Raw genomic sequence first — 15,790 nt, 5'->3', positions numbered from 1 at the left:
AATTAAATTGAATTGATAATTGAATCGAATTATTGAGAAAAAGAGAGAGACTTTTGACTTTTAAAGCTCTTATATTCACAAATTTATGAGTCAAACATATAGAAAACAAAATACATAAATACATACAGTATACATATTAAAGGTATAAACACATACACTTAAAACCTTCTTATTTTCCCTCTTTATAGCCTCATGATAAACCACTTTCTTCACTGTTGACATATAATCAATAGTCCACAGAGAAAAAACAAATCTACATCCTTTACCAATTCATAAATCTTATATTGTCTAAAACTAACCTAATTATTGTAATTTGGTAGCTACGAACATTTTGGGATGAAGGATTTGTTTGACTACACACAACTTCTCATGGGAAATCATAAAGTGTGGTTTAATGTTTAAGGTTAAAAGCTATAATAAATAATTTGTTGATACTGTTAAAATTGTATATTCACAAATGTAATTTTTTCCCCTCCAAGTTCAGTATAGCCTAATTAAGAGATATACTTTATTAGAGGATTTTGGTTTCATATTATGAGAACTTCGACTTCCTTGCTTATTAATGTTAATTTATTATTATTTCATTTTTTACATGTTTTTATTTCGGGCAGCACGGTGGCACAGTGGGTAGCACAATTGCCTCACAGCAAGAAGTTTGCTGGTTCGAGCCCCGGCAGGGTCAGTTGGCATTTCTGTGTGGAGTTTGCATGTTCTCCCCGTGTCATGAATGAATCAATGAACTATTATTATTATTATTCATTCCTTCACTTTCCCTCAGCTTAGTCCCTTTATTCATCAGGGGTTGCCACAGCGGAATGAACCTCCAACTTATCCAGCATATGTTTTACACAGTGGATGCCCTTCCAGATGCAACCCAATACTGGGGAACATCCATACACATTCATTCACACACATACACTACGGCCAATTTACTTCATTTCATTTTCTTTTCGGCTTAGTCCCTTTAATTATCAGAGGTAGCCACAGTGGAATGAACCGATAACTTACCCAGCATATGTTAAAAGCAGCGGATGCCCTTCCAGCCGCAACCCAACACCTGGAAACACCCATACACTCTTGCATTCACACGCATACATATGGACAATTTAGGTTATTTAATTCACCTATAGTGCATTTGGACTGTGGGGAGAACCTGGAGGAAACCTACACCAACACGAAGAGAACTCCACACAGAAATGCCATCTGACCCAGCCAGGACTCGAACCAGCGACCTTCTTGCTGTGAGGCGACAGCGCTAATGACTGAGCCACAGTGTCACCCCTGTTTTATTTAACCTTTTTTTTATTTTTATTTATTTATCTATTTTTTTGTAGATTTTGAATAGAGAGAAAGAGAATCATTGTAAATATACAGATTATTATTATTATTATCATTATTTATTTTGATAGTTTTATCTTAAAATGTTGATTTTTAAATGGACAGTTTATTCTGAATTATTATTAGTCTATTTTTTACTACTACTATTTAAAGTCAACTTTATAAATGCTTTGGCAATACAATTGTAACGTGTCATGCCATTAAAGCAATATTTCAATTTGAGAGAGTGAGAGTGAGAGGGAGAGGTAAGGGGGGGGGGGGGGGGGGGGGGGGGGGGGGGGGGGGGGGGGGGTGGGGGGGTGGGGGGAGAGAGAGAGAGAGAGAGAGAGAGAGAGATGGCCAACTTTACACCATCCTATTAAAGGTCTTCGTCAGTGGGCTGTGCTGAGCAACTTGCAGCACCAACTCAAAACAAGGCTTTCAAGTGCTGGAACTGCATTAGGAGCTATCCGTGCTGAATTTGGGTCCCGAATCCTGCCAACATGATTGCCACCACACAGCAGAACATGACAACGGAGCTGGTAAACGAAGCTAAACCGCATGTTTCTTATTTAGCATGAGCAAAGACTGAACGCTTTCTAAAGATAAAATCATTTTGGTGCTATATCTTTTACACACGAACTACAGCCGCAGCAAAGGAGCGCGTGCACGTGCGAGGTAATACAAAGCCGTGCACGCGAGACTATTCTCTGTTATAAACTATATCTTCAACTAATTTCTCCGTCAAAGTACATTAAAACATGTGCTTTACACACAGGTGTTGCTCACGTTGATTGAGCTCGGTTTTCATTCACACTTTCAGATAAGCTGTCCGTACTGTAGCCTATCTCTCCGTCTGTTTCGCTCCGTTACACCGGTTACTACTGCAGTGCTTTCCCTGTGACTCACGGACTAATTGAAGAAGGGCTTTTCCGACACATTTCAGCATCAGGTTTTCGTTTTCAACAACTTCTTGTGGATTTTTAAAGCTTTGTTCGACATTTGTGTTGTTTTAGTTGCGCAGTTGAATCTTGACTTGATCTGACGGGAATGTGGAGCTGCTGGACGTTTGTGTTTTAAGATTGAATGTACATATGGGTCAATGTTGCGACTAACATTTCAGTCATGCTATTCCAAAAACATTACAATGAAAGTTCATATAAAATACTATAGTAATTTATGGTATAATAGTGTTTTCGAACCATATTTGTATATGTTATAGTAGCCTATAGGCTTCTTCAACTACATATATATTTAAAATACACCACACTGTAGTAAAAACTAAAATATACAGCACTTATTACAGTTTATCACACTCAAATGTTGATGTTTGCTGTTTGTTCAAGCTACTTAGGCTATTTAAAATAAGCCGAAACAACACAACTCTTGATTTTTTTTTTTGGGACAACTTAATTGTTTTATGTTCAATCCATTTAAATTTGTAAAAACTAATAAATTGATGTAATTCCTTTATGTTGACGAAGCACAAATCTATTGTGTGGAACTCGACAGTTTTTACAGTGCAGTTCACTAGTAATATTGCTGCATGCTGTAGGATTCCTTGACAAAGAGTTGTGAATACTATAATATTCATTTGTTCATTCATTTTCCTTCGGCTTACCCTTTAGTCATCAGGGGTCGCCACAGCAGAATGAACTGCCAATTGTCAAGCATATGTTTTACACAGCGAATGCCCTTTCAGTTGCAACCCAGTACTGGGGAACATCCATACACACTCATGCTCATGCCCAATGCTTTTAGCGATCAGTTGACTTTATTTTAGAAAGTGAGTCAATCCATTTGCTTTAAAGGAACACTCCACTTTTTTTTGGAAATATGCTCATTTTAAAAGAGTTAAACAGTCGAGTTTTTATCATTTTTTAATCCATTCAGTTGATCTCCAGGTCTGGTTGGAGCACTTTAGCTTAGCTTAGCATAGCATAAATAATAGAATCAGATTAGACCATTAGCATCTCGTCCAAAAATGTAAATAAAATCTTTTGAGCAAGATGGTAATAGTCTATTTCGGGGGTGCCAAAAACCAAACTTAATTGGTGCTAGTGGGCCGAAGTTAAATATAGGGGGGGGGGGTAATTTACCATGGGTAATTTCCTAATTTATTTATTCATTCATTTTCCTTTGGCTTAGTCCCTTTATTCATCAAGGGTCACCACAGCATAATGAACCGCCCTTCCAACTGCAACCCAGTACTGGGAAACATCCATACACACTCATTCACACATATACACTACGGACAATTTAGTTGATCTAATTCACCTATAGCCCATGTCTTTGGACTGTGGGGGAAACTGGAGCACCTAGAGGAAACCCACGCGAACACGGGGAGGACGTGCAAACTTCACAGGGAAATGCCAACTGACCCAGCCGGGACTTGAACTAGTGACCTTCTTGCTGTGAGGCGAAAGTGCTAACCACTGAGCCATTGTGTCGCCCTAATACTATAATATACACAGTATAATATACTTTATGGTTCAAAACATTATATTATTTAATAAACATTGCTATTGTATTTTTTTCATAATGCATTTAGGCATTGGTCAAGATGATCTTTCGAAGTTCAAACTGAGCATCAGAATTGGGAGGAAAGGGGATTTAAGTGACTTTAGGATTTACAGAAAAAGAAAAAATATCCAGTGAGCAGCAGTTCTGTGAGTGAAAGGTTCAGCTGATAGAAAAGCGTCAATAACAAACACAACCGCTTGTTACAACCAAGGTCTGCTTGGGAATTGCTAAAACCCTGAACACAGCAAACCTTGAAGATGATGAGCTGAAGAAAAGAAAAGCAAACTGAGGTTACAATTCACACTGGCTCACCAAAATTGGACATTACAAGAGTGGGAATAGGTTTACTTGTCTGTTTAGTCTCGATTTCGGCTGTGACATTTGGATTGTAAGGTCAGAATTTGCTGGAGAAAGCACGAAAACATCAATCTATTCTGCTATCAACAATTCAGACTGAATCAGAATAGACCAGAGATGCCCAAAAGTAGGGCCTGCGGGCCAAAAATGGCCCATTGTAACCTTTTGATTTGGCCCAACATCCCATCTGAAAGGAGAGTGAGTATAATAGGAAGGGTTGGGGCGAATGCCTTTAACACAGAGACCGTAATTTCTAATTAGATGTAATCTTTTTTGTTTGCTTTATTGCAGAACTACAAAAAAACTAACTCAAATGAAAGGATTCAATAAAATGTTGTAAATAAATTAGATTTTTTAAAAAAAATGTAAATACTGTCACTCGATGGAAAGAGGACTATGCAGAAGACATTGGCAATTAAATTAAGGCAAAAACTAGTGTAATTCTGTTATAAATAAGATTGTTTAGTTTTTACTGTTATACGTTTATTATAAAATGTAAAACAAACTGTATCAGAATCAGTTTTATTGCCAAGTGTGCTTCACACACACAAGGAATTTGTTTTGGCTACAGAAGCTTCCAGTGTACATAAAGTGACAAGTGACAACACAAAAAAAACATTAAACAGATGCGGTTAGTCAAGAAACCTGGATGTTGAGTTGTATGTACAGATTGTTATAAATTGTTATAAATATACAGATTTTAAGGTGCTGTGTACAAGTGCGAATGTAACTTGTACACAGTACACAAATTTATTAGTTTATACAAAACTGTATTAGTTAATATAAAGCAATGTTTTTTTTTTCTAGTCATTTTTAAACATCATTAAATAACTTGAGGGGCGACTCGGTGGCTCAGTGGTTAGCACTGTCGCCTCACAGCAAGAAGGTAACTGGTTCAAGCCCTGGCTGGATCAGTAGGCGTTTCTATGTGGAATTTGCATGTTCTGCCCGCGTCCGCGTGGGTTTTCTCCAGCTGCTTTGGTTTCCCCCACAGTCCAAAGACATGTGCTATAGGTGAATTGAAGAAACTAAATTGTCCGTAGTGTATGTGTGTGAATAAGTGTGTATGGATGTTTCCCAGTACTGAGTTGCAGCTGGAAGACCTCCGCTGTGTAAAACATATGCTGGATAAGTTGGCGGTTCATTTCACTGTGGCGACCCCTGATGAATAAAGGGACCAAGCCAAAGGAAAATGAATGTATTAATGAATGAATAAATAAATTAGGAAATTACCTGTGGTAAATTACCCCACCTGTATTTATCTAGCCTCAATCAAGCTTATTTTGTTGCCCTTCATAAGAAAAAGTTTGGGCACTCCTGGTATAGACCATTACCATCTTGCTTAAAAAAATATCAAAACTCTTTTTTAATATTTTTGGACAAGATGCTAATGGTCTAATCGGATTCAATTATTTATGCTAAGCTAAGCTAAAATTCTCCAACCAGACCCGGAGATCAACTGAGTGGATTCCTGGACACTGAGTGTTCCTTTAAAGCAAACGAATTGACTCACTTTTTAAAATAAAGTCAACTAACCGCTTTAAAAGCAGTGGGTTTACTTACATTTTTAAAGTAAAGTCAACTAACTATATCTTATTAGGGTGTAAAACAGGTTTAATTTTCTTTAGACTTTAGACTGAAATATATGTCCTTGACAGGACTCATCCATAAAAATATTATTTTAACAATCCTCTATCTGCACTTTACAGTAAATTGCCTATATCTCACAGCAGCACATCTCAGAGCTCAGTGATAAAGATGATCACCAAGCGAATGGTGCTTATTTTGTAAAATGTTTATGTAAGAACCCATTCTATACGGTTGTTAGAGTGTAAGGAAGTGTGAAGGAGCAGTGTTTCTCCTCTATGGTCTGCACACGACTCATGTGATGCATCTTTAACTGAAACATAATCAAATCACTCCCTCTCTTTGTAGTCTCCAGCTCATTTGCATATATTCCGCCTGCTGCCACGGCCATTAAGAGCACGCTGCATGCGAGACTGATGGCGATAAACGGCCAGAGAACTGCTGACGTGTTAGAAGTGTCGCCGTGACAAAATGTTATTGTTTTTGCATTTGTATTTGAGAACAAAAAGGGTAGAAAAACCATCAACTTAAGCGCAGAAAGCTGTAGAAAGCTGTGGCTGTGATGCAAAACGCAGGATATCAAAGACAATGTGCAATTTCAATTAATCTAGTACTCAGCATCTTCATTATAATTTATTAGACTATCATCATGACTGAATGGGACCGTGCACTGTTTCCAGCAGATAAGAAACACACAGAGTAATTAGTTTCTTTCGCATTGTGTTTCCCCCTTCGCATCTCAAAACTAATATTTTAAGCCATTCATGTAATTCATTTTTAATATAACTATATTGAACTGATGAAATTCAACTTGCAATTAGTATGCACAGGCATTTTATTCAATTAAAAATCGATTTTTCTTGTTTTTTTTGTTTGTTTGTTTTCCTCAGTGAAAACAACTCAATAAAGAATTTTGTGTTTAAAAGATTTTTAATAGACATCAAAACATGGAGTACGTTTACATGGACAACAATAATCCGATTTTAATACAAGTAAGACAATACTCTGATTAAGAATCTACCATGTAAACAGCGATTTTTGATTAATTTAATCCGGTTAAGGTCATAATCGAACTAAACAGAAATCGAATTAATACATGTGGAGTATGCCGATTTTAGTCACATTATTGAAGTGCAGTACAGACATGTAAACACTGCAATCAAACTATTACTGTCACGTTATGTTCTGGTGTTCAAGTAGGACATGTTCCTGGATTAACATGTATGTTGATCCTGAAACAACATTCCAATCAGCCAATCAGAATTAAGGGATACGTTTACAGTTAAATGCTATTCAAAAGCATAAATAACTGAACACTGAATCACAAAATACTGAAAACTGTCAATTTACAGATTTCTTTTAACTGTGTATGTTTGGTCTGTCAGTGAAAATCTAAAACAGTAGTCCAAAATTAGGCTAGTCATCAGATAGACAGATTAGACAGACTTTACATGTGTGTAGTGATTGATTCTTGTCTAATGACTAGTCTGTTTTCACTGACAGTCCAAGTTTAACCTTGTTTTAACCAAGATGTCTATTACAACGTCTTACTGTAAAAAATGCTGGGTTCCACACAATTCCTTCATGTTGTCCCAACACAAATTGATTAAGTTAACTTAATTGTAACTACAAGTTTAAGTGGATTGAACATAAATCAGTTAAGTTGTCCCCAAAAACTCAATCGTGTTGATTCAGCTCATTTTAAATAAGTAGTTTGAAGTAATATTTTGGCTGTAGATGTAGATAGTGTCGATTAAAATAAAGTTAGCTGGAAATGCTCTTGTGCTGGCCATAAATAATTTATTTCACAAGCGAAAATAATGACTATTGCCATAAAGCGACACTGTAAAAAATGTAATGACAAAAATTCAAGACAACAGATATTTGTATGTTCATTCATTTTCCTTCGGCTTACTCTCTGATTTTATAAGAGGTCGCCACAGCGGAATGAACCGGCAACTATCCGCCAACCGCCAACTAACATTGCTGGGAAACACCCACAAACACTCTTATTCACACACACACTCATACACTACGACCAATTTAGTTCAACTGGCCAAGTCGAACCTCAAACTAGTGACTCTTACTGTGAGACGACAGTGCTAACCACTGAGCCACCGTGCCGCCTATATGTTTATGTTTATTTTAATAACTTAATCAGGTTTCAGCTACACTTAACTTAATATTTTTAGTCAGTTTGATTGATGTATGTTGAGATGACTAGAAAGTTGATTTGAGTCAACTAAAGGCAGCAAGGGCAACGCAGTGGCGCAGTAGGTAGTTTTGTCGCCTCACAGCAAGAAGGTCGCTGGTTCGAGCTGGGTCAGTTGGCGTTTCTGTGTGGAGTTTGCATGTTCTCTCTGCGTTCGCGTGGGTTTCCTCCGGGTGCTCCGGTTTCCCCCACAGTCCAAAGACATGCGGTACACGTGAATTGGGTAGGCTAAATTGTTCGTAGTGTATGTGTGTATGTGTTTCCCAGTGATGGGTTGCAGCTGAAAGGGCATCCGCTGCATAAAACAAATGCTGGAAGAGTTGGCAGTTCACTCCGCTGTGGCAACCCCGGATTAATAAAGGGACTAAACCGAAAAGAAAATGAATGAATGAATAAAAGCAGCAAGGAGGCACAGTGGCTCAGTGGTTAGAACTGTCGCCTCAAAGCAAGAAGGTCACTGGTTCGAGTCCACTTCTGTGTGGAGTTTGCATGTTCTCCTCGTGTTCGTATGGGTTTCCTCCGGGTGCTCTGGTTTCCCCCACAAGTCCAAAGACATGCGCTATAGGTGAATTGGATTAACTAAATTGGCTGTAGTATATGAGTGCGTGTGTGAATTTCCCAGTACTGTGTTGCAGCTGGAAGGGCATCTGCTGCATTAAACATTTGCTGGAATAATTGGTGGTTCATTCTGGTGTGGTCACCCCTGATAAATAAGGGAAGAAGCTGAAGCAAAATGAATGAATAATAATGTTTTACAGTGGAGTAGAACTCAGCTAATCATTGTTTATTTTTGTGTTTTTTCTCAAATAATTTTTCAGTTGATTATGTGTAAAACGTTTCTAATGAAACAAAAGTGACCTTGAGCATACCTTTAAAATGACGATTCGTCATAATAATGTTGAGTGACAGGAAATTATCTCTTGACATGATTGGAAGATTTAAATGGACTCTTTCCTCGTGTCAGTTCAACTTATGATTGCTGACTTCAGCAAGAAAAGCTGTCGAGATCTGCCTCATCTAGTGCATTAGCATAAGCATTCTGGCTGAATTACATTTAGGAGGAATTTTGATTGAAATTTTTATCATGTGATGTGTCAGAGACAATATTATTAATTATGTAGGCAAGCAATTTTGTGTCTTGGTGATAAAATAAAAGAGACAACAACATCCATAGAGTACACTCATAGAACATTATATTCATTCATTCATTTTTCTCGGCTTTGTCCCTTATTTATCAGGGGTCACCACAGCGGAATGAACAGCCAACTATTCTAGCATACGTTTCACACAGCAAATGCCCTTGCGACCCCAACCCAACACTGGGAAACACCCATACACGCTCATTCACACATAAACTCGTGTTGGTGAAGTTTCTTCCTCGCCTCTGTCGCCACTGGCTTTTATGGTTCGAGATCTGTAGAGCTGCGCATCGATGGATTACTCTTCAGTGTTTGGACTCTCAGTAGTGAATATTAAACCACACTTGTTTTAATTTACTATGATCTTCAATGTGAAGCTGCTTTGACACTATCTACATTGTAAAAGCGCTATACAAATAAAAGTGAATTGAATTGAATGCACTCCTACACTACGGTCAATTTTGTTTACCTAATTCGCTTAAAGCGCAAGTCTTTGGACTTATAATTACTGTTATATAAGATATATCGTACATGCAATATCTTGGTGGCAACTTCCTCTTAGTAGTTCAAAAAAGACTGGATATATGGAGCGAAGACCTGGAGTAAAAAATCCATTGATCCACCTGGATATGTTATCCATCAAAACCCCCTATAATCCATTTTGAGACACATGTGAGGAAGTGATATTTCGAAGCTTATCTTTTTTTCTCCTCCAGGATTATTGACGGGGGAGTTTCTCCTGATGGAGTGTCCACTTTGTCACAGCTTGAAATGTTGGTGTGAATGAGACTGTGCAGGACGCTCATTAATTATGAAACCGAACTCGGAGTCATCGATTTAAACCACTGAACAACCTTCCCAAGCTTTCCTTATAGCCTTTACTTTATTCAGGCGGAGCTGTTTCATTGCAGGTGTTCACTTTTTAGGATAAAACAGTAAGTGCTGGTATGGAAAATTTGTTAGCGTGTGTTATTATTTGCATTTTCAAGTGCAGCTATAATATATGTCGGGGAGGATGGGGGTAAAATTCCGTGAGTTTTCAGGGAGATAGAACAAAACGGGAGATGGGTCTGAAATACGGGAGAGTCCTGGGAAAAACAGGAGTGTTGGCAGGAATGGTCTAAACATAGTTACCTTGGCTAAAACAAGGCTAAATTTGGGCTGTCAGTGAAAATCTAATAGACGTCTAGGAATAGGCCAAAACTAGTCTAGTCATCAAATAAACAGTAGTGAATGACTACACATATAAAGTCTGTCTAATCTGTCTATTTGACGACTAGTCTACTTTTGGGATTCTTAGATGTCTATTAGATTTTCACTGACAGCCCAAGTTTAGCCTTGCTTTAGCCAAGCTGTCTACATTTAGATGTCTATTATGTCTATGTCTATTAAACACAAAATTGTTTGCTGGGATCATACGGCACAGTGCCTTACAGCAAGAAGGTCGCTGGTTCGAATCCCAGTTGGGTCAGTTGGCATTTCTGTGTGGAGTGTGCATGTTCTCCCTGTGTTCAAATGGGTTTTCTCTGGGTGCTCCGGTTTCCCCCACATTCCAAAGACATGTTGTATAGGTGAACTGGGTAAACAAAATTGTCCATAGTGAATGAGTGTGTATGTAAATGAGGGTTGAAGCTGGAAGGGCATCCGCTACGTAAAACATGTTCTGGAATAGTTGAAAGAATGTTGGAAAAAACAGCCATAGTATGAAGTCACTGACGCCTTTAAAACATTTTTCAGTATATTTGTGTTCAATAAAAGAAAGAAACTCAGACGGGTTTGATGTGAATAGCAGTAGTAGAAGTATCTATATTATTTGTTCTAAAACTGATTACTTCTTTCTATACGCTACATAGCAAAACAAAATGTTGCGATTTATAAGTCAAAATCAAAGTCAACTTGTCAATCGGACCATGTACACTGTAAAAAATAAATCCATTAAGTTTACGGTAAAAAAACGGCAGCTGTGGTTGCAGTATTTCACCGTTAAAAATACGGTACAAACTGTAAAAGTAATTTTTCATTTTTACAGTAAACTACCATATTTCATTAATTTATAGATTTAACATATCTGTATGTTTCCCAGAGATGGGTTGCAGCTGGAAGGGCATCCGCTGCGTAAAACATGTGCTGGATAAATTAGCGGTTCATTCCGCTGCGACCCCGGATTAATAAAGGGACTAAGCCGAAAAGAAAATGAATGAATGAATAAATGAATGAATATGTCTGTATTTTGAATTACCAACATCTTCACATTTTTTGTTACACAGATAGACACGTTAACAGCCATATGCAGGAGGTGATGAGTAGGGCCAGACAGAATCTACGGTTTTTGCTATTTATGCTGAGAATTTTGGTAAAAATTTGCGGATATCTGCAGAGTTATTTTGGGATTATCATAAATAAAACCTTAATATGTTAAATAAAAACTAGTATATTTTTAACTGTTATTTAATGTTTAAAATGCAAATACAATTAGATTCACTTTATTTGGTAAACAAAGCAAGTCTCTCATATAATATCTCTACTAAAAGACAGAAATTATTCCTGTACAAACTGCAAATCAGATGAACATTTTCATATTAGTCAATAATATTACTGTCATTTATTTAAAAACTGAATAAATATAGATTTACATTCAAGTAAATAAACAGAATCAATGATGGGCTAAAAATCTGTGAAAAATATGCGGAATTCTGCACGCGCATATTCCGTGTAGGCCTAGTGATCAGAAAGTTAAATAATGAACCAATCCTCATCACAAACAACTGGTATACGGTGGTATATGGTGGTATACAACTCACTCACTACATTTCATACACACATTTGCTGTTTGTTCAAACTACTTCTCAAGGTGGTTTTGATGGCAACCTAACTGTTTTATGTTCAATTCACTTAAATCTGTAAAAAAAAGCCTAATAATTTAATTTAATTCCTTCATGTTTTCCCAACACAAGTTGATTGTGTGTAACTCAGCAATTTTTTTACAGTGTACGGAAGGGCTCATCCCTATGCCTTAATCTCTTTAAGAAGTTTACCCTTCTGAGCGACAGCTTCGAAGGGATTAGGGCATAGGGATGAGCCCTTCTGAATAGAACGCAGTGTGCAACATCAATCAACTTCTCAGCGCAAAGCATTATGGGAGCCCGTAGTGTCCATCAGTTGTATCCCTCAAAAAGCTTAATTCTGAAGCTCTCTTAGAGGTGGACAGATTTGAGCATGCAGGCTTGGAATGACACTTCAATATGGCGGCCATGATTGTTTTCCCTCTTAAGTGCCCTTCAGAGGGCAATATATCCCATTTGGAACGCTCACTACTGCTTCACAAACAGTCAAAAACAAGAGATCCTCTCATGCAGCTTGAGTACTGCATCTGATGGTGCTTGATGTAAGTTACCAATGCTGAATTTCTTCACTTCCGCCTTTAGTGAAGTTTTTTTCCCTCTCCGCTGTCGCCACTGGCTTGCATGGTTCGGGATCTGTAGAGCTGCGCATCGTTGGATTTGCTCTTCAGTATTTGGACTCTCAGTAGTGATTATTAAACCACACTGAACTGAGCTAAACTGAACTGAACTTAAACACTACAAACTGTACTACACTGTTCCTATTTACTATGACCTTTAATGTGAAGCTGCTTTGACACAATCTACATTGTATAAGCGCTATACAAATAAAGGTGAATTGAATTGAATTGAATTTTAGGATTTATTTTTGTAAATGATGGACTGCATGTTTGATGAATCATTGTTAGATAGTTTGTGAAGTAAATATGCTGCAAATGGTTGAGTTAGTGTTTGAAATGCTTGAATGTGGACTTGTGTATTTCCATCAGATTTGAATAGGTTTTTATTGTAAACCTGAACATAATCAATCAATCAATAAATCAATCAATCAATCAATCAACTTTTATTTATATAGCACCTTACTACAACCAAGGTTGACCAAAGTGCTTTACACAAGTAAAAGCAATTTATACAACACAACAAAAAAGGAGACAATGCAAAACAATACTAAAAATATCAATAGGACAACAAATATAAAAACATAACGAAGTGTCAGTGCCATGCATTAAAAGCCAATTTAAACAAGTGGGTCTTAAGCTTGGCTTTAAAAAGTGGCAGGTCAGAGATTGTACAAAGCTCAGTAGGAAGGGTATTCCAGAGTTTAGGATCTGCCACTGCAAAAGAGCGATCAACCCACTGCTTATATCTTGACCGAGAGACTTCAAGCAGAAGTTGGTCAGCAGATCACAAAGCCCTGCTTGGGTTGTGTGAATGTGCAAAATTTCACATAAATAAGTAGGAGCAAGGCCATTGACGGCATTAAAAACTCAAATAAAATCAATTCTAAACTTAACAGGGAGCCAGTGGAGGGAGTAGAGAATAGGTGTAATGTGCTCACTTTTCCGGCTGTTAGTTAACATGCGAGCAGCAGCATTTTGCACAAGCTGCAAACGATGAAGACATGATAATGTTAAAGGTGCTGTTGCAATAGCCGTGATGTTTTAAAGCCGCGAAGATCAGTCGATTCATCAGCGGATCACTCGTATGTCAGCTCATAAACAGACCAGCTGATCTTCACGACTTTTAAACGCTCCAATGTTTCTGTATCTGTGGTTACACTCAGTAAACAGTAGTGAGTTCGATGAACTGATGACCTTCATGCCAATCACAGTCATTTCTGTTGAACACGTGAACACACTGGCAAAACAGCGGTGCTGAAGAATGCGCTCAACAGTGCTCAAATGTTAGCAGGAAATGGAGGTTTTAAAATTTTTTGTTCCAATTGGTATCGAATTCACAGTATGTACTGTGGCGACCCCTGATAAATAAGGGATTATGAAAATGAATGACTGTCCCTGCGAATATCATTAGTGTGAAAAGGAACAACAGTTTTTTTTGCCATCATACTGTCCCAAAGCATTAATTTGATCTAGAACCTGCAGTCAAACATATGTTTAAGTACGTTTTTGTGGTGTCACAGAAATGTATGCTGAAGCACGTATTTCCAATAAACCTGTGTTGCGTTATTTATTCCAAATGCAGATTTGCTTCCTGATGGCAATATTTCATATCTTGAACCTCAGCGAAGCCAATACATGTCATTAGCTTCAGAGGAAAAGCGTGATTTTGTGCTGACTTTGTGCAATCGGCTTTAGGCAGATCCTGGAAGCGGAGCTTGACAGTTTCCCTCTAGATTGATCATGATTGAGCGGCCTTTCTGTTTGCTCCAAAGATCCTTAATAAAGCATTCTGGTGTCTAATATCTTTGCGAGTAAGGTTTAGTGTCTTCTTATTGTCATAAATCCAACCAGATGCCAATTAAATATGAGTCATATTTCTTAGACAGTCTTGCCTGACAGCTGTAAATGATTCATCCCTTAAGCTTGCGCGCGCGCGTGTGTGTGTGTGTGTTATGCTGATGGCAGCACTTTGTATTCATCAAAGTTTTCGCTTTTTCACTTTATGCGCACTTGTACTCTCTTAATATCCATAAGACAGTTTGGAGCTGTTAGAGATTTTTATTGGAAATGTTATTGTTATTAATTAAACTAATATCCAAAAGTGATTTGTTCATTTAGTTTCATTTTAATTTTATAATCGTGGTCAATATTTCCAAGAGGGAGCTATAGTTTAAATAGTTTTAATTTTATTTCTGAAAACAGAAGTGATTTGTACATTTAATAAAAGGTTTTATTATATCATAAGACAGCCTGTAGCTATTAGGTATTGTTCAGAAATGTTTTTTGTTTTTAAAAATGTTGACTATATTTTGTCATTTAAAATACAGAATTGATTTGCAAATTATTTATTTGAATAATTACTATAAAATAACTTTATCCATGAGAATGTATAGCTCATTATCGTCCAATAGTTTTATTTTATTTTTAACATTTCTTATTTACTGTAGATTATTTAAATCTGATTATTTAACAATATGCAGTGTCCATGATACAATACAGCTATTGGCTAGATTTATTTTATTAATTATCATAATTATTATTTATTTTTATGTACTTATATGTAACTATTTATTGTATTATTATTTATTATTAATTATTATAATTATTACTATTTATTTATTCAGTTTCTTTTCGGTTTAGTCCCTTTATTAATCAGGGGCTGCCACATTTGAAATATATTTTAATATATTTGAACTATAGATCTCTCTTGGAAAGATTTGATTATAAAATTAAAATTAAAGTAGATGAACAAATCACTTCTGGACATTCATTCATTCATTGTTCTTCAGCTTAGTCCATTTATTCATCAGGGGTCACCTCAGCGGAATGAACCGCCAACTTATCCAGCATATGTTTTACACGGCAGATGCCCTTCCAACTGCAACCCATCACTGGGAAACACCCATACAATCTCAATCACACACATACACTAAGGACAATTTAGCTTACCCAATTCACCTATAGCGCATGTCTTTGGACTGTGGTGGAAACCGGAGCACACGGAGAACATGCAAACTCCACACAGAAATGCCAACTGACCCAGCTGAGGCTCGAACCAGTGACCTTCTTGCTGTGAGGCAAGAGCACTACCTACTGCGCCACTGCATTATTATTATTATTATTATTACTATTACTATTATTATCTCTCACATATTGTCTATTTAAATGTAATTATTTAACAAATACAGCATTGAT

The 15,790-nt window shown here is 37.1% G+C and overlaps 1 protein-coding gene across 2 annotated transcripts in view; it reads left to right on the top strand.

Moving 5' to 3' along the window:
* Positions 1–1,736: 1,736 nt before the first annotated feature.
* LOC130217083 (inactive dipeptidyl peptidase 10) overlaps positions 1,737–15,790 on the top strand; it is a 132,269-nt gene continuing 118,215 nt past the window's right edge. For both annotated transcript variants that reach the window (XM_056449099.1, XM_056449098.1), the window contains exon 1: positions 1,737–1,859. In XM_056449099.1, the coding sequence (XP_056305074.1) occupies positions 1,821–1,859 (39 nt within the window). In that variant the 5' untranslated portion in view covers positions 1,737–1,820. The remainder of the gene's footprint in view (positions 1,860–15,790) is intronic.

The sequence above is a fragment of the Danio aesculapii genome, chromosome 23 (genome assembly GCF_903798145.1).
Source record: "Danio aesculapii chromosome 23, fDanAes4.1, whole genome shotgun sequence".
NCBI classification, from domain to species: domain Eukaryota; kingdom Metazoa; phylum Chordata; class Actinopteri; order Cypriniformes; family Danionidae; genus Danio; species Danio aesculapii.
Note: the sequence above shows the minus strand (reverse complement) of the source record. Positions and strands in the feature narration are given on the sequence as shown.